Below are 23,623 nucleotides of genomic sequence, written 5' to 3' on the forward strand. Positions count from 1 at the left end.
TTTGATTCTAGGTTCCAGATGTCAAATTTTGATTTCTTCCACGTAACTAACAACAGAAAAAGTAATTTCGTTAGATAAAGTTTGCTTTTGTCGAAACCAAGAACGATATTTCGGATTTTCAGAAAATTTACATATTTTCCCAAACATTTATTATAAATAAAAAATCCACTTTTACTCAAAAATTTAAATGCGAAACTGAAGTTTGTTTAACTGTTATTTGTAATAAACATTTGAGAAAATAAGTAATTTTTCTAAAAATCCGAAACATAATTCAGCTTTCTTCGAAAACAATCTTTATCCAATAAAACGATATTTTCTTCTATTAGTAAAATACGTGGAAGAAATTAAAATTTCACATCTAGAATCCAGACTCAAAATTCGTGTTGATCCGTGAACTATTCATCAACGTGAAAAAGCAAGCTTTACAAGTAATAAATGAAGATTTCCGTTATAGTAATTCGATGTATAGAATCAAAATTGATTTGTTTAAAAATAAACTCTCGAGAAAAAAAAAAAAAAATTCTCGTGTAATCGTTCCGATCACGAACGAACGCACTCCGCGTACCGTCTGCAGGCATTTTCGGGCTGCTGCACTGGCTCAAACCACCAAATTTCCTCGTTGTTCGCCCCACCCCCCGCAGACTTTCGTCCTCTCCGTCACTTTCCTATCTCTCTCCGTCCCTCTCCCTCGACTCTATTTCCCTCACACTTGACACTCACCACGCACGCCGGCGCCGTTGGAACGGCATGCACACGCATCTCGAGAGAATCACAAGCGTTTTCTACGGCCAGAAACCCTCCTGCGGGCAGCGCCACTTTGCTTCGTTTCCTCTTTTCCTTTTTCATTTTCATTTTTCTCTACATCGCTCTTTCTCGTTTTCGCTCTTCTTACAATCATCTCCCTCGCTCGGACGCCTTCCACTATTTCTCACCCTCTCTATCTCGCCCGGCGCGCGCACCCTGACGGACTACTTCTACTTCAACTTCCAGTTCTCCCTCTTTCAGCTCCCCCACCCCCCCGTTCCCCCCGTTCCCACCCTGATCAAAAGGCGCCGCGCTTCTTCTAGCTCTGGAAGTTCTGGGCGCATTAGGAGTGACGCAATGTGGTCGCCTGTTTGGTTTTAATGTATGTGACGTATATAAACTACACTCATCCACTTTGCCCTCCCGACATTTTCAGGCCTTCGCGCTATCGCGAAGAAACAAATTAGGCACCCGCTACGCGGACCGATTCAACATTCTTGGAAGAAAGAAAAAAAACAATAAAATTGGAAAAAAAATAAAAATAAAAAAATAAGTAATACACCTTCGTAGCAGCCATTAAAACGTCGATTTAGATTTGAAGATTTTCCGAATATCGTTTTCCGTGAACAGTTGCCAGATTTGGGGAAGGAACGCATTCTCAATTTCCACGATTTGGTTATTTTTTGTTCTTTCGTTAGCCATGTTTTCAATATATAGGCACACGTCGTTCCTTCGGATAGGTTAAAAAGTTCTTATATTTCACACCGTCATTCGCTCGTTCGTTCGTTCGTTCGTTCGTTCGTTCATTCAGACGTACGTTGTATTTTTTTTCTTGTACACCCAATTAATACATCTACAATGCAGTGATTTTATCAAATTTATCTCAGAGCAGTGGAAAATTTCTAAAATCCAACATGAAAGACAAACGGTTTTGCTTCTATATTGTTTTTTAAAGTTTCGGACAGAAATTAGTTGCTATCCGTTTTTTCTTCGATAGGTATAATTATTCCAATTGCAAACTTGTTTACTTCTCATGCCATTCGAAGTCGGCAATTATTGAAATTGATTCAGAAGTTTCTTTCTTATTTCTTGATTTTCTTTTTTTTTTTTTTTTTTTTTGGTTTTTTTTCTGTCATCTCGTTAAAAAATGTCGATCAAAAAACTATGCAATATTTACAACGCGATCTTGGACGATCGTTCGATCAATGTACAATATCCAAACAAAACGAGCCGAATTATTTTAGAGCGGGACAAAAATGCTCTGAGAATAAGCGAGAAACAGGGGCAATAAAAAAGAATATGGATATCGAAAATGGTCAACTCACTTGCCGAGAGACTCGCGGCGGCGCTGATCGGCTGCCCCTGAGGGTTCGAGGCCTGCCTCCTGGAGGTCGTCGAAAGGCTGCCGTACTGCACGGGCATGTGCTCGCCGGAGGCGGCTGCGGCGGCGGTGGCGTAAGACCAGGAACCGGGCTCGGCCGAGGTCCCCCCGCAACCGGAAACGGGATTGCTTTGCTGCGATGAATAGGGGGGGCTGTAGCTACGGAAGTTCGTCCCGAAGCGCTGGGAGAACGCTGGTAGCGCCTGGTGCGGCACCGTCACCGTGGATTTGCTCGTGCCGTAGTCTTCGGACACCAGCGGCAACCCTCCGGACAAGCCTGGAAATTTATCGCGTAAGCCAACGAGGCGTACATGGATCGTGGGAAGAACGCAATCGAACACGATTGGAGATCGAGCCTTTTTTTCTGCAATTTATTTTGAGACTTCGAGTACAAGGTTGTACGTGATAATTTTGGGGCGAGTTTGAAAAGTTTGCGAAACTTTGATAGAACAAACTTTCGAACGATCGGGAAACCGGATGACTCAAAGTTCCATGATGCAAGGTTCCGATGAAGCACGATTCCGAAAAATAACGTTTCGATAGGGTGAAATTTCGGAAATTAAGACACGTTCCGCTCAATATTGACAAGAACTTTCTCTTTCTGCAATAAATTTCGAGACTTCGGGTATAAATGGTGATGGAAAAATTTCTAACATCGAACAACTTTAAAGGCGCCAAGATCGGAATTGGCCGCTTTGAGTACAGTCTGGAACAAGTGAATTCTGAATTTTGAATTTTGAAGATCGAATCCAAGGCTGAAAGTTTTCGGAGGAGAGTGGAATTACAGGAGTAATTTCGAAGCTTTCGAGGCACGAGGACGAAGTTGGTCGCGTTACTGTAACGATGCATGTTCAGGAAAAATCGTTACTCCGCACCCTCGTAGAAATGTCCGAAATTTAATAAACCACGATAAACAAAAGATACGGTTATTTTGACAAACCAACTCCTTCAAAACCATTCTAAAATTGTGCAACAATGATGTTTTCCATCGTGTTTCGCTGCGTTAACGTTCCTAACTTCAGCCTCGTGATTTCTCACGGCCTTACCCTGCGATGCCCAGAGTGCCTGAGTCGGGGATGCGAGTTCCGTGGGGCTGGCCGACATGTATGATAAATTGTAGCCGCCTCCACCGCCCCCGCTGTTCATCGAACCGACCCCCGTCATCCCTCGGGCGAACGAGCTGCAAAATATCGAACAAAAAAAAAAAAAAAGAAATTGAAAATGAGTATTAACGAGTATGATGAATATACGAAAGAAAACCATGGGTGAAAACATTTGATGTTCGACAGAGTAACGGGAATTCGTATTACGGTATTGTGTCTGTAATTGGTGCCGAAAATTCACAAATGATTCTTCTTTTTCCGCACTCGCGAAGTAAAATCAATCGGAAAAATTGAAAATCGTCCGACAATGGTGAGATTCTTTTTTACACGCAGGTAAAATCTGGCTGCTACTTTAACATCGATTTTCGATCATTGATCGACAATTCTTCGAGGATCTTCGTGCCGTGCAAGGCTGCGGTAGACGATTTAGTTCAGTTTCGTGATTACGTATTATACACCAGAGAGGCTGCACAGCTAATTAATTATACGTATAACTGCTGGCGACGCCTCTTCTCAAGGGAATATAGAATTCAGTTCAAATGTCTGGCCGCCACCCAGCCTCTGAGTTACAATTATCCAGATGCGTTAACTACCGATCGTGTTTCGAAAATCTATCCCCTTTTTTCGTTGCTGGATAATTATCAACAATATTTCTTAAATTAGTGTCCACGTTCGTTTGGAATGTTCTTGCTTTTCACATTGAGCACAAGATTTTGAGCAAAGAAAGACTTTACGGGATTCTTGGTCAGACCAGAAGTGAGAAAAGAAAAAGAAGCATCGCACTTCGTGGAGGTCCGGTCACGAAACACCGAGAAAATATGTTACGGAAAATACGGAGGGTCCGAACCCTACCGGCTCTCGGTGTAGTAAGTCAAGATAAGGCGAAGAGAGGTTCTCGAAAGATGGGAAACCAAAGAATTCGAAAAAACAATCGCGGTTAACGAATTGTTTCAAAATCCCGTCAATTCCGTGAGGAAGGTGAAAAAAATTAATAAAACAATTACTAACAGCTGGAAAACAAAAAAAAAAAACTAACAGCTAAAAATTCGCAGTCTAAACAAGAAATTGGTTGAACAAAAAATAAAAAAAAATAAAGTTTTAGGTATGAGATTAAATAAATCAGTTTTTGATTTTACACGACGTACACGTTGTCCGGTTTTAAAAAAATATGCTCAAATATATCGAGAACTAAGCAGTAAATTGAAAAACATTTCGGACAGAAGTTGTTGCGTATGAAGGTGAGGCTCATCGGATGAGCATCCGAGTTTTTGGGTCCGGGGCCTACTGCTGAGTCCGTTGAGGCCCAACTTTAATTTTGCAAATGAAACCTCTGATTTTTTATTGCATTTTATTATGTCTCGTTGAAAAGTGAGAGTCTTCGTCTTCGGACAGGCCCAAAACGTTGTTCGAAGATTTCTCGTGAAAAAAGTGGCGATACGTCAATCTTTGCGAAGAAGTTGAAAATAATTGTTCAACATCGAAAAGTGTTTAGGCGCGTGTTTGCATCGTTTTTTAAGCATTGCTAAGCGTTTAAGAACCGAGCTGGCATTAACGTTACCCGACGTACACCGCGGGAAGGCTGCTCGATCGGATAACGCTATTGTTGGCGGTTCTTAAACGCTTAGCAATGCTTAAAAAACGATGCAAACAAGCGCCTAAACACCTCTAAATGCTAAAAAATTCCGTTCATCGTAGATCAGACCTTCTCATTTTTAAATTCCTCGCAAAGATCGACGTATCTATACTTTTTTCACAAGAAAATTTTGAACCACGTTTTGGGCCTGTTCGAAGACGAAAACCAAAAATGACCGAGAGTACAATTTACTCACTTTTCAGTGAGACAAAAAAAAAAAAAATAGGAGATTCCATTTGAAAAACAAAAGTTGGGCCACAACGGGCCCAGCAGTAGGTCCCAGACCCAAAAATTTCTCTAAGAAAGATTTTTTCAATTTAACGCTTAATCCTCGACATATTTGAGCATATTTGAAAAAAAATGGGACACCTTGTTTACGAGATGCAATTTTATCGCGACGGAGATTTGTATCAAGAGGAAGAAATTCCGTATTTTTTCTCTTGCGGAATTTCTGTCCGTTTTCCTCGTTTTTCCGAACTCATTCTTTATCTGCGAGTAGTTTCTTCTACCGCGTCCGAGGCGGATCACCGAGGCGAGACAGGTATTAGGCGGGTGGGCGAGGCTCGATTACGGTTACAGTTAGCCGTCGACGGAGGCTAGCCGAGAGCTAATGGACTTGTCGTGTCTCCCCGAGCATCCCGTATTGTTGTTCCACCAACTTTCCGTTCGTCCGTCCGAGGAAATTCCAGCATGCTCCTCGGGCACGCGCCCGCACCCGGAATCTAAGCCCCGTGGTTCCGGCCCCCAACGAACCACTTCCGGCCGGTCGCCCTACAGGTGGTCTCTCTCTCGTGGCCTACCTGCAACCGGGTACCTGGTTCGCTGCCCTTCGCCGTTACTCGCCGGCTACTTTGCGCCTCGATCGCCGCAAGCTCGATTCGCAGCTACGCAATAAGAAGTGAAAAAAACCAACCGGTCGAATCGAAGACGGTTTTTCTCTGCGCCTGAGAGGTGACGATTTCGTTGTGGATTTTTCATGCGAGAGAAATTGGAAGGACACTGGATTAGTTTTTACCGATCGACGCGGAATTCACTCCGAAATTGCGAGGATCCGATCTTTGAAGAATCGGTAACTCCTTCGATTGGTGAAAAATCGTTACGTCCTTCGGGACTTGATGTTATCTCGACGATTTTCATTTTTTCTTTGGGTTTTACTTTCATGATATTTTGCCAAAACATTTCCCCGCCGATTTCAACGAACAGATATACCGGATACGCGATAGAATCGGTGATTGCTGCGAAGCGTATCCACGAGTTCTACGAAATTTCATTAGTAATAATCCGAAAATTGTCCAAGATTTTAATATTATTTATTATTCGAAATATCGAACCGATTTCTGCCGATTTCAGCCGTCACCGTACGCAATGGAAAAAATTCCAACAGTCGATTTCCAGTTCTCGGTAAAGTCGACGATATCTCGAGTTGAAAAACCTTGTGAAAAATGGCGGGTACCCGCGTTGTCGTTTAAAAAACCCGATGGACTATGAGTGACAGGGAAAGAGTCGAGTCAAAAAGAGAGGAAAAAAATGAGGTAAAACATGCGGCATGTATTTGAAAAAACGGCGTAAATACCCAGAGGTATCCTTGAGCGCGCGTGCTGCACTTTGAGGCACGTACTTAGTGTCCGCGTACGTGCCTCGCGATGAGTGCGAGGAGGCCATTTCGAGTGCGTCGGTGCACGCGCGGCCTCGAGAAGTCTATCTTCGCAAATATGTGTCGTATTCAGGATACGCAACATGTCGCGGAGCCGAAGCACTTTGCTCTTGCAGCTCGCACGGGATTCGTACGTGTGCATCGTTCGGGCTGAACGCGAACGATTTGCGATCGCGTGAAACCGATTTCTCTTTCTTTCTTCTCCCCGATCGTTGCGATTTTCCGCGCGATCGCTTCGTGCTTCACTCGAATTATCGAACTGCAATTCTTTTAGTAATTGTTTTATTTTATTTTATTTTTTTTTGAATTCGTTTTTCTAATAAAGTATAAAAAGTTAATTTTGCTTACGTGCTTTTAAAACGGATGTCACGATTTAATATCGGTACGATTAGCCGTTCGTTGAATCGTTCGTATCGATTTATCGTTGTGATTTAAAATCGACTGCAACGATGTCAAAGTTTACATCTATAAGCTAAATTCTCCCATAAATGTATCTCGAACAATTTACACTTCGGTATATTATAATGCTTGTACAATTATACAATCGATACGGGGACAAAAATTCTGATAAAATTTTCGAGCATTATAACGAAGGAAAATAGACGCAACGCGGAAAATCGTTATTACGGGAAATAAAACTAACAAGTTCCAATCGGTTATCGAATGATTCGTCTGAGAATTATTGTGGGAAATTATTTTTTGTTGAATCGATGATTCGACGAAGACACGGCTCGTCAGCGCAAGTCAGAGACTGCAGCAGATAGCCGGGATCAATTAGCTTAATGCGTTTCTTCGAAAAACAGTAACTATATATTGATATTTATTATAAATCGTTACTTGGTTCTTGCAACCGCGACAGAAACGAGAGATATTTTTTACTGCTCGTTGCCGAACGTTGTGATATAACGCTTGTTCTACAAAAAAAAAAAAATTCTCAAATATGTACAAGGCTGAAGCTTGCAACGCTAACGTAAAGAACCGTTGCGGGGGATTCGCTGTTTTGCAAGTTTAGAGTGACTTTGAAGCAGTCAAGTTTTCAAAATATGTATATCAGGGTCGTTCATTTTTTAACTTTTTTCTTTCAAAGTGCTACTGAAGAAAAATTGTCGCGAAACCTTGAGGAAGTGGGAAAATATTTCGAGGTTGTTGCCGATTATTGAAATATTTGTTGTTTACTTCAATATTTGTCATAAATTCTATGAGTAGAACCCTAAAAAAAAAAAAAAAATGTAAAAAAAACACAAGCCAGCCTAAACGAATACGTTTTGTGGTGTTACAATTTACCGCACTTCAGAAATTCCTCTAAACACGAAACGGCGATTTTTACGGAAACGTGAATCGTTACGACAACGTTGCTAACTTCACCTCCGTGCAAAAAATTGCGCATCTAAGAGGAATGGGGATAAAAACGGGCGGGATCGTTGGTTCGAGAACCGATGTCGATCCGATATTTGCAGGGCGGTTTGTACGCAACGCCCGTAACAAAAGGCCCAACCGTCGTCGTGCGGGCAATTATTGCAACGTCAGCTCTTCGATAGTTGACGAGATCTCGCGTTTCTTCTCGGAAGCGGCGTGATCCGAGCACACACCAGGCGGTGGATCGCGTTCACGCACCGAGCGATCATGAATGGCACGGCGTCGAGCCCAACACCGCGTGCATTAACGCCCGCGTTAATTATCGCCACGGTACAACGCAGATGCCATTCCGCACCGGTCCAAAGACCGCGAAGCCGACCTATGGATGCATGACTCACTTTAGCCCGGTTTCGAGTTACCGATATTAAGAGCGCGCCGCGATTTCCACCTCGTTTTTCATTCCTCTCTTCGTCGGTTGAATTTATATTTTGTAGGAACGAGCCTGTTTCGCTGATTGACGATTTCAGGTTTCCTCGCCGATCGTGGTCGAGTTTTAGGTTAGGTTAAGAGTTTATGCTTGGCCAGGATTTTTCAAAAATCGATTGTTTTTTTTTTCTCCAAATTTCATTTTCGTAATATACGTATACTCAAATACGTCCGCAAAAAATTTCATGTCGATCCGACAAATATTCTTGAAGTTACGCGCAGATTTGCAAAAACGTCCCGGAGCGTTTGAAAAGCACTTTCAAACTTTGAACGCGCTTTTCTCAAAACTATGCTCTCAAAGTCGGTGAGCAAGATTTCTCGAAAACGGCTGAACCGATCAGTATCAAATTTTTACACAAGCCTGATGAATATATTTTTCAGTCCTTGATCGAAGGTTTTTTTCTCATCGATAAACATTTTCTATTATAATTAAGGCGTAACTTTTGATGAAGAATCGATTCTTTTTTTATAGTCGCCGTTTTATTAGAAATTAATATTTTGATTTTCCGTCGCTTAAAGACCAGATAATAACTTATATCAATTAAATATTTTTTATTTTTTCATTTCAGACGATCCAGTTCAGAAATATCTTGCTCACCGCGAGACGCCTTTTTTTACAGACGCTCCCGGAGATCGGCTATAGCAGCTTTAAAGATCATTATTTTTACAACTGAAAAGTATCGGAACGAAGTTCAATGCTAACCCAATATGTATATAATTTTTTTACATCAATAAATTGAAATCCCTTCTCATGAAACAATTGTTCAGACATAGCTTTTTCCGGCATCCTGGCTAGGTATAACCCCGTAAACGATCGCAACTCACTCCTGAAACTCGGGAAATTTACCGCTTTGCAACCCGATGACTTGATTTCCGCGAGATTCAGAGTCGATTTTTCAACCGCTAACAAATTTTCAGGTTTCACATCCTTCGTAGTAAGTAAACTGAAAACTCTGTCTAAAAAGAGTATTCGTTTATGCTTCTTTTGTTGGCTTGCTCCGATTATAATTAAAGCTAAAGAGTTTAAGAACGAGAGTTGTATAATTAACTGAATTCCTAATAAGTAAAAAAAGCGTACATTTTACATACCGCCGATAACGTTTCGTTTCTTGTGGCTTGATGTAAAGCTGCTGAGTTTTAGGTTTGGGTTATAACTCACATAATATGCGTATGGGTACGATCTAGTATTATAACCAAGTGTAGAAAAGGAAAAAAAATGGAACGGATGTTGGTAATTAAAATGTGAAAACGCGATAAATAACAAGCTTATACTTCAGGTATACGCGAGAATGACGTGAAACGAAAACGGTGTCGCGGTGAGTTGGGGATTTCGAACTAAAATTAAATCGCGATAAGGGAAATATTATTATTCCGTGTAAAAAAAGTAAAATATAACAAGATTAAGAAATACTTATACCGTAATTAACTCGTCACAATTAATTAAAAATTGTATAATTGAGTGCTACATTACCCTGGTATCAATCTTCTTTTTTTTCTTTTTTGTTTGTTTGTTTGTTTGTTCAAGCTTCGAAGAGGTACAAATTTTGCACAAGAATTATAACGGAAGAAAGAAAAAAGAAACCGTGTACGACGAGAAGAGAGAATGAAAATGAAAATAACGAGACTTCTTCGCGTCTCGCAACGAGACAACGATATTGCGACGTCTTACAATTAGCTGCAGTTTTGTGTCGTAAGAGGTTACTGACACTGACGAGAGGGGGGGATTTTTGTTGCAGCTGATGATGACGATCTGATGAAAAGCGCGAAATTCGCGAAATGCAATACGCGTCGCCGTCGCATTCTAGACGGACGACGAACGTCGTTTGTGTAAAAACGCCGAGAGCTTTGCGAGATCCTGCGAATCTCGCGAGTTCGCAGATTCCGTTCGAGGTGCGAGTTATGGGAAGAGAAAATTGGGAAAAATTATTGACGTAAATCGAATCACGTCGCCGCCTACAAATTTATTCTCTCTTTCGTGTAACTCAAACCTACGCGATTCGCGATACGGAAATCCGTAGAAATCTATGGAGGGATTTTATAAAACGATGGTCCCCCTTTTCATTTCTTTTTCTCGTTATTTGTTCGCAGCGTTCTAAAACAAAATATCCAACCGCCATGCGCAAAACCGGCTTCCCTTCCCTTCCTTCGATCGCGTTCGGCAGGCAGCCGATTGGCCTCAAAGTGATACTATTGTTATTTGTTTGTTAGTAGATAAAGCAACGGAATATGGTACAAGGTGGTTACACGTACGAATTGGCATGCGTGTATAAATATGTTCTGTATAGTTGTGGCCCAATTTTCAGGCTACGAAATTGTTGTGAACGCTGTAAAATCAGCTCTCCTTCGTTTTTCGTCGTGCATTTCTCTCTTTTTTTTTTTTATTAATCTTTTACACGATAACTCGCAATTAGTTTACAATCTCGGTTTCTTGCATATGCGTTACGGTTGTTATTCCATAAATTATTAGTTGAAAAACAACATATAAATTACGTGGAAAGGGAAGAAAATTGTTGTTTTACGATTGTCTGGTTCAGGGACTTTTCTTCGTTACTATCGCCGGCGGAGCGATTTATACAAGCTAATGTGAAAATTAATTGGCAAAGAACGTAAATGTCGCGAATTCGAAACGGGACGAGAATAAAAAACGACGCTTTTAAGATATCGAATCTGTACTTTATCGAAGATTTTTTCACCATGCAAATCAATCTCTCATAGATCCATGAGTGTTGAATCTCGTTAATCCATCCGTACATTATACCATAATTGATTTGAACTCACGCTGAAAAGCGACGCGACGTTGATCTTCGAGTACAGTACAGAAAAAATATTACGGATAAATGGAATAATATTTACTGCCATCCGTGGAATGATCGAATCGATATCAGTAGGAGAGTATAAAAATTGATAAGCTGCCATGAAGTCGGGCTGGTAAGTCACAGGGCTTGTGGTGACCAAGTGGGGGGAAGAAAAGGAGAAGAAAAAAATTATACACCTCTTCAAGCTCAACGTATTTCTCCCTTTTCCGCTCGATTATTTGCTCACTCGTTACGTATGGTTTACATTTTGTCATTATATGTGTGTCTGTACGTATACACGCACTCGCTTCAGGTCTCAAATCTTGGACAAAGATATCGTCCGCATATACGGAAGATATAGAGGCATAAACGAGGCTAAGAAATGGAATAAAAAAATGTTAAAAAAAACGAAAGAAACGGAAACAGGGGAACCCGCGGAGGGAGTACGACATTTTTTGAATTATTTGTCCCTCTCGTTTTACTCGCATTTCTTCCTTCGTCAAATAAATATCTCTCGGCAAGCACGCAGTGTCGCGTCTATTTCACATCGTGTATGCACAGATTATGTCATATATATATGCACGAGGGGGCGAGGCGGGATTTTCAAAATGTTAATATTTGACCACCGTCGCCACCGATGAATAAGGAGATAGAAGAGAAATCGTCGCCGTTTGTCCGCTCGCAAGGACCGTGTATAAAGCCGCCGGAGGAATCGAAGCTACGGCGAGTTGCGGGAAGGTCCGAATTTCTCAATATTTTTACGTTTCGCACTATTTTCTCGCGCGAATCATTTTTAATTTTCACGTTGATTACAGGAGATCGAAAAAAAAAAAATAAGGTACGAATTGAAATTGTCAAACTCGAAACGTGTTTGCCGACTTTTTCGCCGATACTTAAAACAAATAGAAAGATTTTGACAAATATTATATATGCTTATACGTATATGTGAGTAATTGATATAAGAGAGATGTTTGATTAAGCGTGCAGTGTACGTATTATGGTAAACAGCATTGTTTTTGCGTATTAAGTGCCTCAAATAGAATAACCAAGCTCCCTGATATGCGAGACAATAAGTTAAACTATTACCACAATCATTGTAGAGTAATTAGAATAGTAGAATTTAACAAATCGAAAATGTGTTTGTATTTAAAAAAAAAACACTCACTGCATGCTGATTATCTTCTTTCCCCAAAAGTCAGTCGTCAATTCTTCAAGATCTTCTCTTCTGACAGTCACTTATCTGAATTTTTTCGATTATACGTGCTCGATATTTAATTACAAGAATACAGTTTATCTGTTTTTTTGTTTGTTTCCTTTTTTTACAATGCAATCCCGACTCGCGTGCAGTTACGAAGTTGGAGCGAAAAAAAAAAGAAAGAAAGAAAGAAAGAAAAAGAGTGCGAGAGAGAGAGAGAGAGAGATGAAAAGAAATTATATAGATTAGGAGAAATTCAGAGACAGATGGAATGGAGAGGAGGGGAAAGAAATGATTAAGAAGAGTGGGAGAAAGTTTGATTCGGCGATGAAAAAAAGAGATGGGTTTGTAAAACGGAGTGGTAATAAATGAAGAGAGAGAGAGAGATAGAGAGAAAGAGAAATACGGGGATAAAAAATCGATCCGCGAAAGTGACAAAAGTCTCGAGTCGAGCCCGTATCTGTCACCGGGCAAACAAGAACTAAGAAGACACGCGCTCAACTCCAGCACGGCTTGGCCCCGAGGCCCTCGAAGGTGGACGACGTCTCGCTCCCCTCCAAAATACCCGGCAGCCCCCACCAAAGTCGGAGAACCCGCGGCATTCGGCCGACGACGTCATACGACACCCTCGGCTCACGGCGAAGCTCCGAGCGATCGGTTCGAGCCTCGATCACGTCGAAAGCTGCGCGAAAATAATTGGCGAGATGAAACCGAAGGGTTGGACGAGTCGCTTTGAACCTCGACGGTTTAATCTTGCGGAAAAGCGTGCGTTTCGGGGAAAAAAATTAAAGTTTTGCACGTCGTTTATCACGCGCTAATTCGAATATCAATCTCGTTGCGTTTCTATTTCGACGATTCATACGGACGTTGAAAACTTTCGAGATGAAAGCTCCTTACAAGCTTTTCGCACCAGCGAATCTCATCGTGAATAAAATAACAGGCAGTCCGCGGAATTTACTCGGGCATTTATCAATCGTTGATCGTCGACAGGTGATAGATAATACATTGTTTGTCAATTTTTACAAGCAATAAAATTGACCTCCGATCGTCGGGAAACTGGTAAAAATCCGATGCCGGAACGCATGTGCCGAAAACGATATTCCGCATCGCGGGTTTGGGTCGATGTTTTCTCTCCTCGGTGATATTTTGCAACGATTCGAACGCGAGAACGACAACAAGTGATGAAAATGAAAACGAGAAGGAGAAAAGATAACATCGAGACTCGCACGTACGTTCAAATTCACTGTCACCGCCGACGCAGACCCGCAGTTTCGCCAAACTGAGAAGCAAGCAAAATTCGGCAACCAAAACGAGGCGCGCGTGTGCAAGACTGATCGTGTTTGAGATACAGGCATGCAATTACCGCGCGTAACGTGTAAGCATATAACGAATATATCCCCGAGCGATCGATCGCGGTCGTTAAAATAATAAATTACGTAGACTCGGGAGGATTTCGGGTCGACGATCGATCGCCGGATCGAAACATTTATGTAACAGACGAGGTTGTGTAAACCGTTTTACGAAAAAATACAGACTAGTCCACTCTGAACAAGCCTTAACCGATATTATCACGAATCGATCACCGATTATTGTCGAATTCATTTTATCCGCTTGACTCTCCTCGTCGCGCTTTTCGTTCGACCCGATTTTTCTTTCTACCGTAAAACTCTGCGCGGGTGTCGCGGTTTGTTTGCAAAATACTACCTGAAATGTTGTTCAATTCGAGCACCGACACGTGCACAGCGTCGATCCGTGATAGTTCGGTGAACCGTGGAAACGCAACGATTTCGAAATCGCGCAAACGATCGTCGGCGATGCTGCTCACCGGGCAAAACATAACAGCGATTATTGTTTGCTTGTTTTTTTTTTTTTGTTTTTTAATATCGTTATGCGTGCACACAATTTTGCCATCTGTTTCTACGAATCCACGCGCGTCGTTGTTTGCCACTTCTTTCTTTCTTCCTTTCATTTCCATTATTTCCTTCTTTGTCTCTGAGCATCGGACGAAATCGGATGAGGATCGATCGAGGATCGAGATCGAATCTCGAACCGTTGAGTACGAAGATTGAAATATTTCATCGCGTATGAGAAGATGCGTTATCGGTCGGTACGATCTGCACTGCAGCGCAGTTCTTCTGCATCAGTGATTCACCCGACGACAATTTGTTATGTTATATACATATATATATATATATATATATGTACCACGTGAATGTGTGCGGCATGTACGTGTTTTATGTGCATATATATATATGTGTGTGTGTGTGTGTATACATTGCCGCCGGAAACGATCCGCCATTACTTTCCTGACACGTGATGACTCTCGATTAACATTATACTGATTCCACTCGCTGATACATTGCTCGCTTTCATGGAAACTTACCAAAGATCTAAATGTCGCAAGAAAAATGAGTATTTTTCCAACCGATTTTTTCATAAAACCTGGTATCGGATCTACTTTCAAGCGCAAACGAGCTTTATTTTCAATCACTGTTTATTCATCTTATAATTACGAATTGATAAGAGGAGAAAGATCATGCTGTAGCGAGAAACGTAAAAATGTGTCTAAATAATGGTTTGAATCTTGTTACAAATGTTGCTTTAAAAAAAAAAAAAAAAGAAACAAATACCTAACGATAAAGAAAAGTAAATACCTACAATGAGCTTTCGTAAAATCTGGGATCCGATCTACTTTGAAGCGTTGAACAGCTTCAATTTCCATCACTGTACATTAATTTTATAATTACGAAAGATGATCCTATCGCGAGAAAAGTAAAAATTCGTTTAAAAAATCGTCTAAATCGTGGTGTAAATTTTGCCAAGAACCTAGAGGTATAGACGACGCCCGGGTTTTGTACCAGCGATTTTCTTAAGGCCGCGGTGTTAGCATAGGTCCTCAGCTCGTTGTTACTGCGATGGATTTTTTGGGAGTTGGAAGACGTGGCCAGGCAAAGATTACGCATATACAGAGCCGGCCTGCCCTCTGGCCTTTTGCCGGTCCCCAAACGCTGGGGAGGATCAAGCCGTGTGTATATACACTTCGGAACCTAAGCTAACGAGCAAATATTTTTCGCGTTTAAGTCCCGCTGCAGTCCGAGGTCCCAACGGGCCTGAAAGAATACATGTCTCTTTTTGCATCTTGGGCCTGAAGAACTTCGTCACCCGAACCGGAGAGTTTTTTTTGAAAACTTTGCAGCCTTTTTTTCTCTACATCATCTAGATATGTTTCAAATTCTTTTTCTCTCTGCAGCAATTTTATTACGGAACTGCGGAGTTTCTTTACCCAAATACGAAGAAGAGAACGATGAGAAGAAATTTTCACTGGTGTATTGTTCGCTAATTCACTAAACTTTTGTGGGTCTTTGGAAAAGAAGAAAAATCTAGATTGCGATTGCGAATAAATGGAATATCTTTCTGTAATTAAACCTGAATGTGGTGGAAATTTAAATACTGTTACGAAGAGAAAAACAAAAAAAAAAAAACAAACCGGGTACAACCGCATGAACCGACCGAGCGATAATTCGAAATAGAACTGAACGTAAATCCTGATGTCACAGAGGGTGAAAACCCGTGAGGTGAGCGATAAATGACGAGATAAGCTCGCTGGAATCAAATCATCTTTCCAAACCACAATCAGCCTCATAACCACACAGAACGAAGAGATAAGGTGACGTTCTCGACGTATAAATGTTAGATCAAGTCAAGTTTGAGGTTGTATTACCTCTAATCGAATCGATAAGAAATTAGAGTGAAAATTCATTATTGTACGGGAAAAGAGAATTTCGATTTCAGATCATTTAGCAGAGGTGATGCTTGAATTTGAAAAACTATCAATTAACTACATTTAGGGACAGAAACAATTATTGTTCAAATTTCATGGACATCTTAGAAAGCCCGTTGGCGAGTAAATCAAATCCGAATTTACGGTTGTAATCAAAGAAAATTCTACTCTTCTAACGATTCCTCTTATTTTCACTACTTGATTGAAAAAGTTTTAGAAATTTTGTCGGACGCTTTTACGGTGGGATTAAAATCCCACTGTCTACACCCGATCTAGTTTATTGTAGCAATTTCGACGTCTTTTTTCGATTATCGATTATATAATAATAATCAATCGTATTTGACCGTAACTAGTTGACATTAATTCCCACTTTTTATTAACCGGTAAATACTTGCTCGATAAAAATAGATTGAAGTTTTTCATTCTAGTTGACAAACAGGTTTGACGACTGAATAATTAAAAAACGTAAAACACTGGGTGAGAAGAAACTAAAACAAAAAAATTCCACGAGTCAGATCGGTGATACGTCAAAGCCACTGTAAGGATATCCAATACCTATAAAACTTCGTTTTTCAAATAAAGCGAGACTATTAGAACACTGTTTCTATCAACCTAATCGGGAATAACTTTTCCCCGGGAATGAGACGAGAAGTTTTTCGAATTTGGTTACTTGCCAAACGCGCATATTCGAAGCATTAGATCACCAATCTCCGGGGCTAAGAACCAACCGACCCGCCAAATTGGTGTTCGTTACGGCACGACATCATTGTTCACGGAATCCAACCGGGCACTTTTTCCTTTCACAAACCGAATACCGCAAAAGGACACTAAATACCGTCGATAGAACTAACCTGGACAGAGGTCCTCCGGGTGAGTGAGGAGTCGGTGGTCCCTGATCGTGGTCCTGATGGTGATGCGGCGTCGAGTTTGGATGGTGGGCGTACATGTTCTCGATGTATAGCTGATCGGCGACGCGGTCCGAGTCCTGGAGGCCGTGGGCCTGGGTCGACGGTGGTTGCATCGCGGTCAGATGGGTGAAGGACTGCAGCCGGGCCTGGTCCTGGGAGGGCGAGTAATCCCCCGCGTCCTGGGAGGGGTGCCGGTGAGGAGAGAGGCCCGGGTCTTCCCGAGGGCTGCGGCTGGACCCGGGGGAGCTGCCGGTTCGGACCGGCGGCGAGGCGCCGGCGCGTATCTGGTGGAGGTAGGCCTCCTCGGGGAGGACGCCGTCGAGGTGGTTGTGGCCCCCGCCCCCCGGGAGGTGGGTGAACATCAGGGCCCCGATGCCGGCCTCGCGAGCCCCGACCTGACGCATCGCCGCGGCTATACCGCTGACCCGGTGCTCCTCCTCCTCCTCGGCCTCCTGGTGCTGCTGCTGTTGCTGGTGGTGGTGGTGGTGATGGTGGTGGTGGTGGTGCGGGTGTCGGTGATCGCCGAGGTGCGACTGCTGCTGCTGCTGCTGGTGCTGGTGCTGTTGGTGGTGCTGCTGGTGCTGGTGATGGTGCTGCTCCGTCGGCGAGAGAGCCTCCGTCGCGTACCGATGCATCGTCGAGTGCGGCATGTGACTGTGACCATGCTGGCCCTCCGAGTCCACCGAGACCTCCTCGCCCGCTAGGCTATCCCCACCACCCTCCCCCGTCGACGGGGCCGCTTCTCCCCCCCCGAGAACCACGAAACGCTCATCGCTCCCTCGCTCCGACGGATGGGGATGCACCCGGTTATCCTCGTCGTACTCCGGCGATCCCTCCTCGCCGAGGTAACCCCTTCAACATTTACAAAGGTAATAAAATCCCGGCAATTACATGGAACAAGGCTCGAGAGTCCTGGGAGTAGGTGTTTTGGTACGATTGTAACCGCGACGAGACTCGTATGTTGCGGGCATTTTCATGCTTAAACAGTGCCGGGGGTAGCCGTTCTTGACAATCCGATCTTACGGACTCCGTATCGTGGATACGACGGAACGGGAATAGTCGGAATAATGGAACCGAGTAGGCACAGAAGTAACTCGAAATTACTCCAACGTCACGGAGTAAGCAATTCACAAAGTGCAAGGGTTAAGAATTTTGTGCTGCAATACGACGACTGACCCGAGGCTACGTCAAGTTTGCGCGATATCTCCAACCTTCATCATCGAGGCCATTAGTCACCTTATAACACTTGAATTTCACCACCAAATTGTCAGCGCATCGTTCGTCTTCCAGCGCTCTCAAAGTTCTTTCAAGCCACTTGAGAGTTTCACCATTTTCAGGCACCGAACAGAGTTATTTAAACCCCGGTTGATCCAAACCCTGAGCTCTTACTTTTACTTCGAATTTTCAGCTGGAATCCGTACCGCGCTATCCGCGTTGAAGAAAAACGTGCAGCCAACTAAACCGAATTGATTCTTTCAATGAGGACGTGATCGAGTCGATGATTGACACTTGGAACGCAGATTGGTATTACCACATTGCCTGCAGGTGAAGCGGCTTGACTGTGAGTATTTTTCAAAAATTAGCCCTATGAAAGTGACGGTGAAAAACGGTTTAAAAAAAAGAACAGTCAAGAAGTCACCAAGGCAATGTCGCTGATCGTTTCAGCGCCTAATAATAATTACTCAATACGTATATCTGGCTACTTCTTATTGCCACCCTCAAGTGGGCACTCCAATGAAATGCGTGTCTGCACTCGAGAAACGGTGATATAAACGTGACACGAGCTCGATATTCCGTCCGAAGATTTGGTGAATGTTCCCGAGGAATAACGGATCCGGGAGTGACGTATGAAACAGGAACGAAGAGGATGACGTGCCTTCGGCCGACCGTCCGAAAGGTATTACGGGAAAACTACGAGGGGTAAGATTCGGTCCGTGATCCCACGGGCAACGGATCGGATTAAACGGCACTCACCCGAGCTGGTGGAGGGTGTAGCTCGTCCCGTGCTCCTCGTCCTGATCAACGACTCTCCCTGGGAGACCAGCTGCGGCACCGCCGGCGCCATTTTCGAGTCGTCGGTGTCCCGCCTCCAGCACGCCCACGCCGTCCCCACCGTCGTTCGCCGACGGGAAACGCAGCTGGTGCCGACGCCGAGGAGCCGCTGCAGCCGCCGTCGACGACGAGGACGACGAGGAGTCCGGCTCTCCGTTGACGAGTTCCATAGGATGATCGGAGGAATCGGCTCCGGAGAATTCCGTCGGAACGATGATCTGGTTATACTCCATCATGGCTGAAATCAAACGAACCGGGTCGAAATTTAGCGCCTAAAGTTAAAGACAGGAGAGTGGGTTCTATTTCAATGCAATGTCAGACTTGGACGCTAAAAATTACCGAAACTTCCCAATTTACCGAGCTTAGACTGAAAGTAGGGTATCTTTGGAACCTACTTTAACCCTCCAGAGGTTGGGTTAAACCTCATTGCTCGAAACCCTCATTCGACGCTCAAAATCCTACCTCGCTGATAAAGTTCCGTCGATTGAATATGATTGAAATACAAGAAATACGATTAAAACGTACGAAATCAAATTAAAATCCCAATAAACAGGAATTGGTTTACACATGCGTCCAATCGTATTTTTTCTATATTGAATCGGTTGAAAGGGTTTCTATATTCGTGAGAACGTTGAATAAATACAGTTGAAATGCAATGCTTAATTTTCAAATGTTGCCGAAACTCATCAAAATTATGTCGAAGTAGCTTAAATGTCGCTTTAATAACATATCTATAGCGTCAAAATAGGTTGAATCGTCAACCGAGAGCGTGAAAGTAGAGTTTGATCTTAAATTTTTAGGAGTTGGAAGGTCAATGCAGGATTTCCAGGTTCAATTTCCTTCAAAGTAGGTTCATACGAAGCTTGGTAGGGCAAAATGCAGGCGCCAAATTTCGACGTGCCCGGTTTTTGGCCATCGCTACCCAGCGATTAGCGCGCGCAGTCGAAGGTGACGGGCGGACACTGATAACCGAAACGCAGCGACGCTTGATTTTTTTTTCATTACTTCAATTTCGCTTCATTTCATTGTAACCGGCGGGGCTCAATGTACGTTCGTAAGTATACGTCTACATGGATGTACGTACAAGGTCTAAGTTCACCACGAACAGTGACTCTAGTACTGATATAAACTTTTCGACGACCTTCATGCGCCTCATGTCGTGTACCAATCCCAAATACTCTTATCGCGGACGGTTATAACGACCGACCCAACGAAAATCGTAGATTCGTAAAGGAATCCTACCATCCCACCATTACGAATCGCGTCGTAAAGGACTTGGCCAAGAGTCCAGCTGCACTCGCCGAGATCACGTATTGTCAATGCGGTCGGATGCTTTTAAAAAAACTATCCAAGGATGTATGCAGATTCCACCATCATCTGATATCTACGATATTCGCTAAGAAGTATAGAAATCGCATTTCAGAAATCACCGACGCTATAGGTCGCGTAATTCAATGACCGCAGTCTCTGTAAATCCTCGGAAAAGAAGCTTTTCGCCAGAACGAGTGCCGCGAACTTGAGTGAAGTTACTTTGCGCGTAAACTTTGGGATGAGAACCCGGTCTTCCTTCTTCCTTGAATACCTGCAATCATCGAAATGGTCCTTTCGTCCCGATCGTAGACGATTCGACCACCGGTCACGTTTCGATGACCGCGTCCCTCCAACTCCTCGGGAAAGAAGTTTGTTCCGAAAACGAGTGCCTTGAATTTCTGTGAAATTACTTCGCGCGTAAACCTTGGCATCAGAGTCCTGTCTTCCTCTTTTCCCGATACCTTTCGTCCGAATCGGCAAAGTCGGGTGTGAAACGTTCCGTTATACGCGGCACTGCGTCTCGCGGTGCACGCGGTTCGCTACCCCAAAGCCCCCAAGAGCACTGTTGCTATCCAGTACGATACAAAAATAGCCTTATCTTCTTTCACCGCGTTTGTACACGGCGTGCATGTACACAATTTTGTGTCTCTGTGTGTGCGGGAGAGAGAGAGAGAGAGAGAGAGAGAGAGAGAGAGAGAGAGAGAGAGAGAGAGAGAGAGAGAAACACGCCACGTACACACTCTCAGCTCTACAGGCAGAGCGAGTCTCTGCGTGCAGGCCTTTTCGGTGTGCGTGCACTACGAGTTTTGTGCGTGAGCTGGCTTCTTCTCTCTCTCTCTCTCTCTCTCTTTGTTTCAATATTTCTTTTTCTCTCCGATGATAAAAATATTACTCTTAATTGGTATAATATTCTCCGGTCCCTTCCTCCTCCACCCCTCGATCAGTCTGACCGCGAGCAATTTATTTATGTAGCTTTTTCACCCGTTCGTTACTTTCTTTTTGCTTTCTTTTTTCCTCGGTTAGCTCGGCTTCTAATTTTCCATCGAGATGCTCGTTTAAATTATTCTTGAATATTTTATTCTAGAATCGTCGAACTTGTCACTAATGTTTCGTTGAAAACTATTCACGGCACGCAATGCTTCTTGCGCAGTCTGTGAAGTTATGGAAAATCCTGACGAATTGATCCCTAAGAAATTTATCTCGAGTGTTTTTATTTTCTTTTTTTATCATCCTTTGATTTTTCGCAAACTAACCAAACTATGTCAACAAAAATGCACGAGCGAATCGTCGAACAAGTGCCAAGAAGATAAAATGGATCGAAAAATAGAGTGAAATTCATTCGCATCAAAGTACAAATAATAATTTCTTTTTCGTTATATATATATATACATGTGTAGTCGTCGAGACGATTTAATTAGCGTAGATGTTGATTAATCGCGGCGTTGATTTTGAGCCAGTGAAAGGGGGAATGAAAAAATAAGATGAGCAATAATAAGGAGGAGAATCGGATGCAGCAGGCAATGCAAGCACTGCGGTATCGTCGAGAATATTGTTAACATTGATCTGACATTGTTGACGTTACCTAATCAATTTGGTAAGGTCAGGTTCTCTCGCGTCTCGCGAAGCGCGATTTATCTCCGCGCATTTGATATTCTGCCAACCGTACTTGCGGAGGGGCGATATTGCATTACAACCCGTATCGTTAATTGTGCGGAGACTTGACGAAGGAGGACGAGTTAAGAAAACACATTTTGTTTTTCCCACATCGCGATGAAATTACAATTACGTGACCCGTCGCACATTTTGCGAAATGTATTTCTTGCTGACTCGAGGTTATTAATTACCCTCTTTGCACGTATAATTATACTATCGAGGCCGAAACAAACACGGCCATATTCTCCGTAACAATTTTGCACTGTAATATTATTTTTCATCAACCAGCTCCTCAGCACCGCCCACTCTGGTTATTTTGCAATAATTGCTGGTAAATTGAGATCGTGGCGTAAAATAACCGAGAAATGGAGAAAACTGTTTGCCGTTTGAAAATTGAAGATATTTTGAAGGAAAAGGGAATGAGAGAGAGAGAGAGAGAGAGAGGGAGCGAAAGGGGAGAAGGTCGTATTAAGCCGCGTCTTATCGCACGCATATAAATTTCAAGTATAGATACGCACGAGTAATAATAAAATAAGGTAGCTGATGCGGCAATTTCTCTCCGATTAGTCCGGAGATTGCAAAGACTGATCGATATCGTTGTGCAAGATTTATTAAACGCCAATATATGCGAATATTTTTTTACCGCACCTAGGCATGCGAATTGGTGAAGAAAAAAAATTTCGCTCCGTTACGAATCGCGCGTCTCAAGAGTGGGGTACAGAAATTCGAATTTACTCTGTATCGTCCGTACAAATACATACAGATACATACACGTACGACACACACGGTCAATAACACGCATACGCGCACAATTTTTGCAGCGACCCGAACAGCCATTTGCGTCACTCGTGTCAAAGGGTATAACATACATAATATGTAATGTATCATTGCCGCGTCCGAGATGCTTGGTGAGAATATAAAATCGGCGTTGAAGAACGACAAGGAAAACACTAGAAAAATACAAAGAAGGGAGAAAAACAATCTTTAATTAGCAACGTCATACTTTCTATATGCTGCATAGCGGATAAATATTTCCACGAAAGTGTGTATAATTATTATAATAAATGTTCCGTCCATCGATTATAATATATTAACGATATTTATACACGTATGCGTGTGTATGTATACGTACGTCGTTGTTCAAAGTTACGAAAGATCGACGATTTCAACACAATAACTACTCGAGGGAAACGTCTGCGCAGGTTTATGGTTAGCCTGAAAGGAGTTAAACCGCGCCTGCGTGCCATACGGACGCAAACGCATGTAATACAGTTGTAAAATATGGTGTGTGTATAGAGACGTTGAGGAACGGAAGAGGTTTTGTTCGCACGGTTCAAAGGTCCCCGCCCCACCCAACCCCCTGTCCTCGGTTCCCTGCCCCCTCGTTATCTCCCCGTTTATAACCAACAAAAACTCCCTCTGTCATCCATGACCAGCAGTAAGCTAATATAATACCGATAAACCGTGTCTACATGCATCTGATTTCAAGGAGTCTCAATGATCTCCTTTATCTCCGGCGAGTCGAGCATCGTTCGCGTTAAGATCGTCGACGCAGCTCGTAACGACTTCCC

The 23,623-nt window shown here is 42.9% G+C and overlaps 1 protein-coding gene across 1 annotated transcript in view; it reads right to left on the reverse strand.

Moving 5' to 3' along the window:
• Positions 1–23,623, reverse strand: part of LOC124213682 (uncharacterized) — a 60,299-nt gene that overhangs the window by 13,528 nt on the left and 23,148 nt on the right. Inside the window, exons 2-5 of the mRNA XM_046615221.2 lie at positions 19,011–19,326; positions 16,980–17,888; positions 3,172–3,305; positions 2,070–2,402 (exon numbers count right to left, since the gene is read on the reverse strand). Of these exons, the coding sequence (XP_046471177.1) occupies positions 2,070–2,402; positions 3,172–3,305; positions 16,980–17,888; positions 19,011–19,326 (1,692 nt within the window). The remainder of the gene's footprint in view (positions 1–2,069; positions 2,403–3,171; positions 3,306–16,979; positions 17,889–19,010; positions 19,327–23,623) is intronic.

The sequence above is a fragment of the Neodiprion pinetum genome, chromosome 3 (genome assembly GCF_021155775.2).
Source record: "Neodiprion pinetum isolate iyNeoPine1 chromosome 3, iyNeoPine1.2, whole genome shotgun sequence".
NCBI lineage: Eukaryota > Metazoa > Arthropoda > Insecta > Hymenoptera > Diprionidae > Neodiprion > Neodiprion pinetum.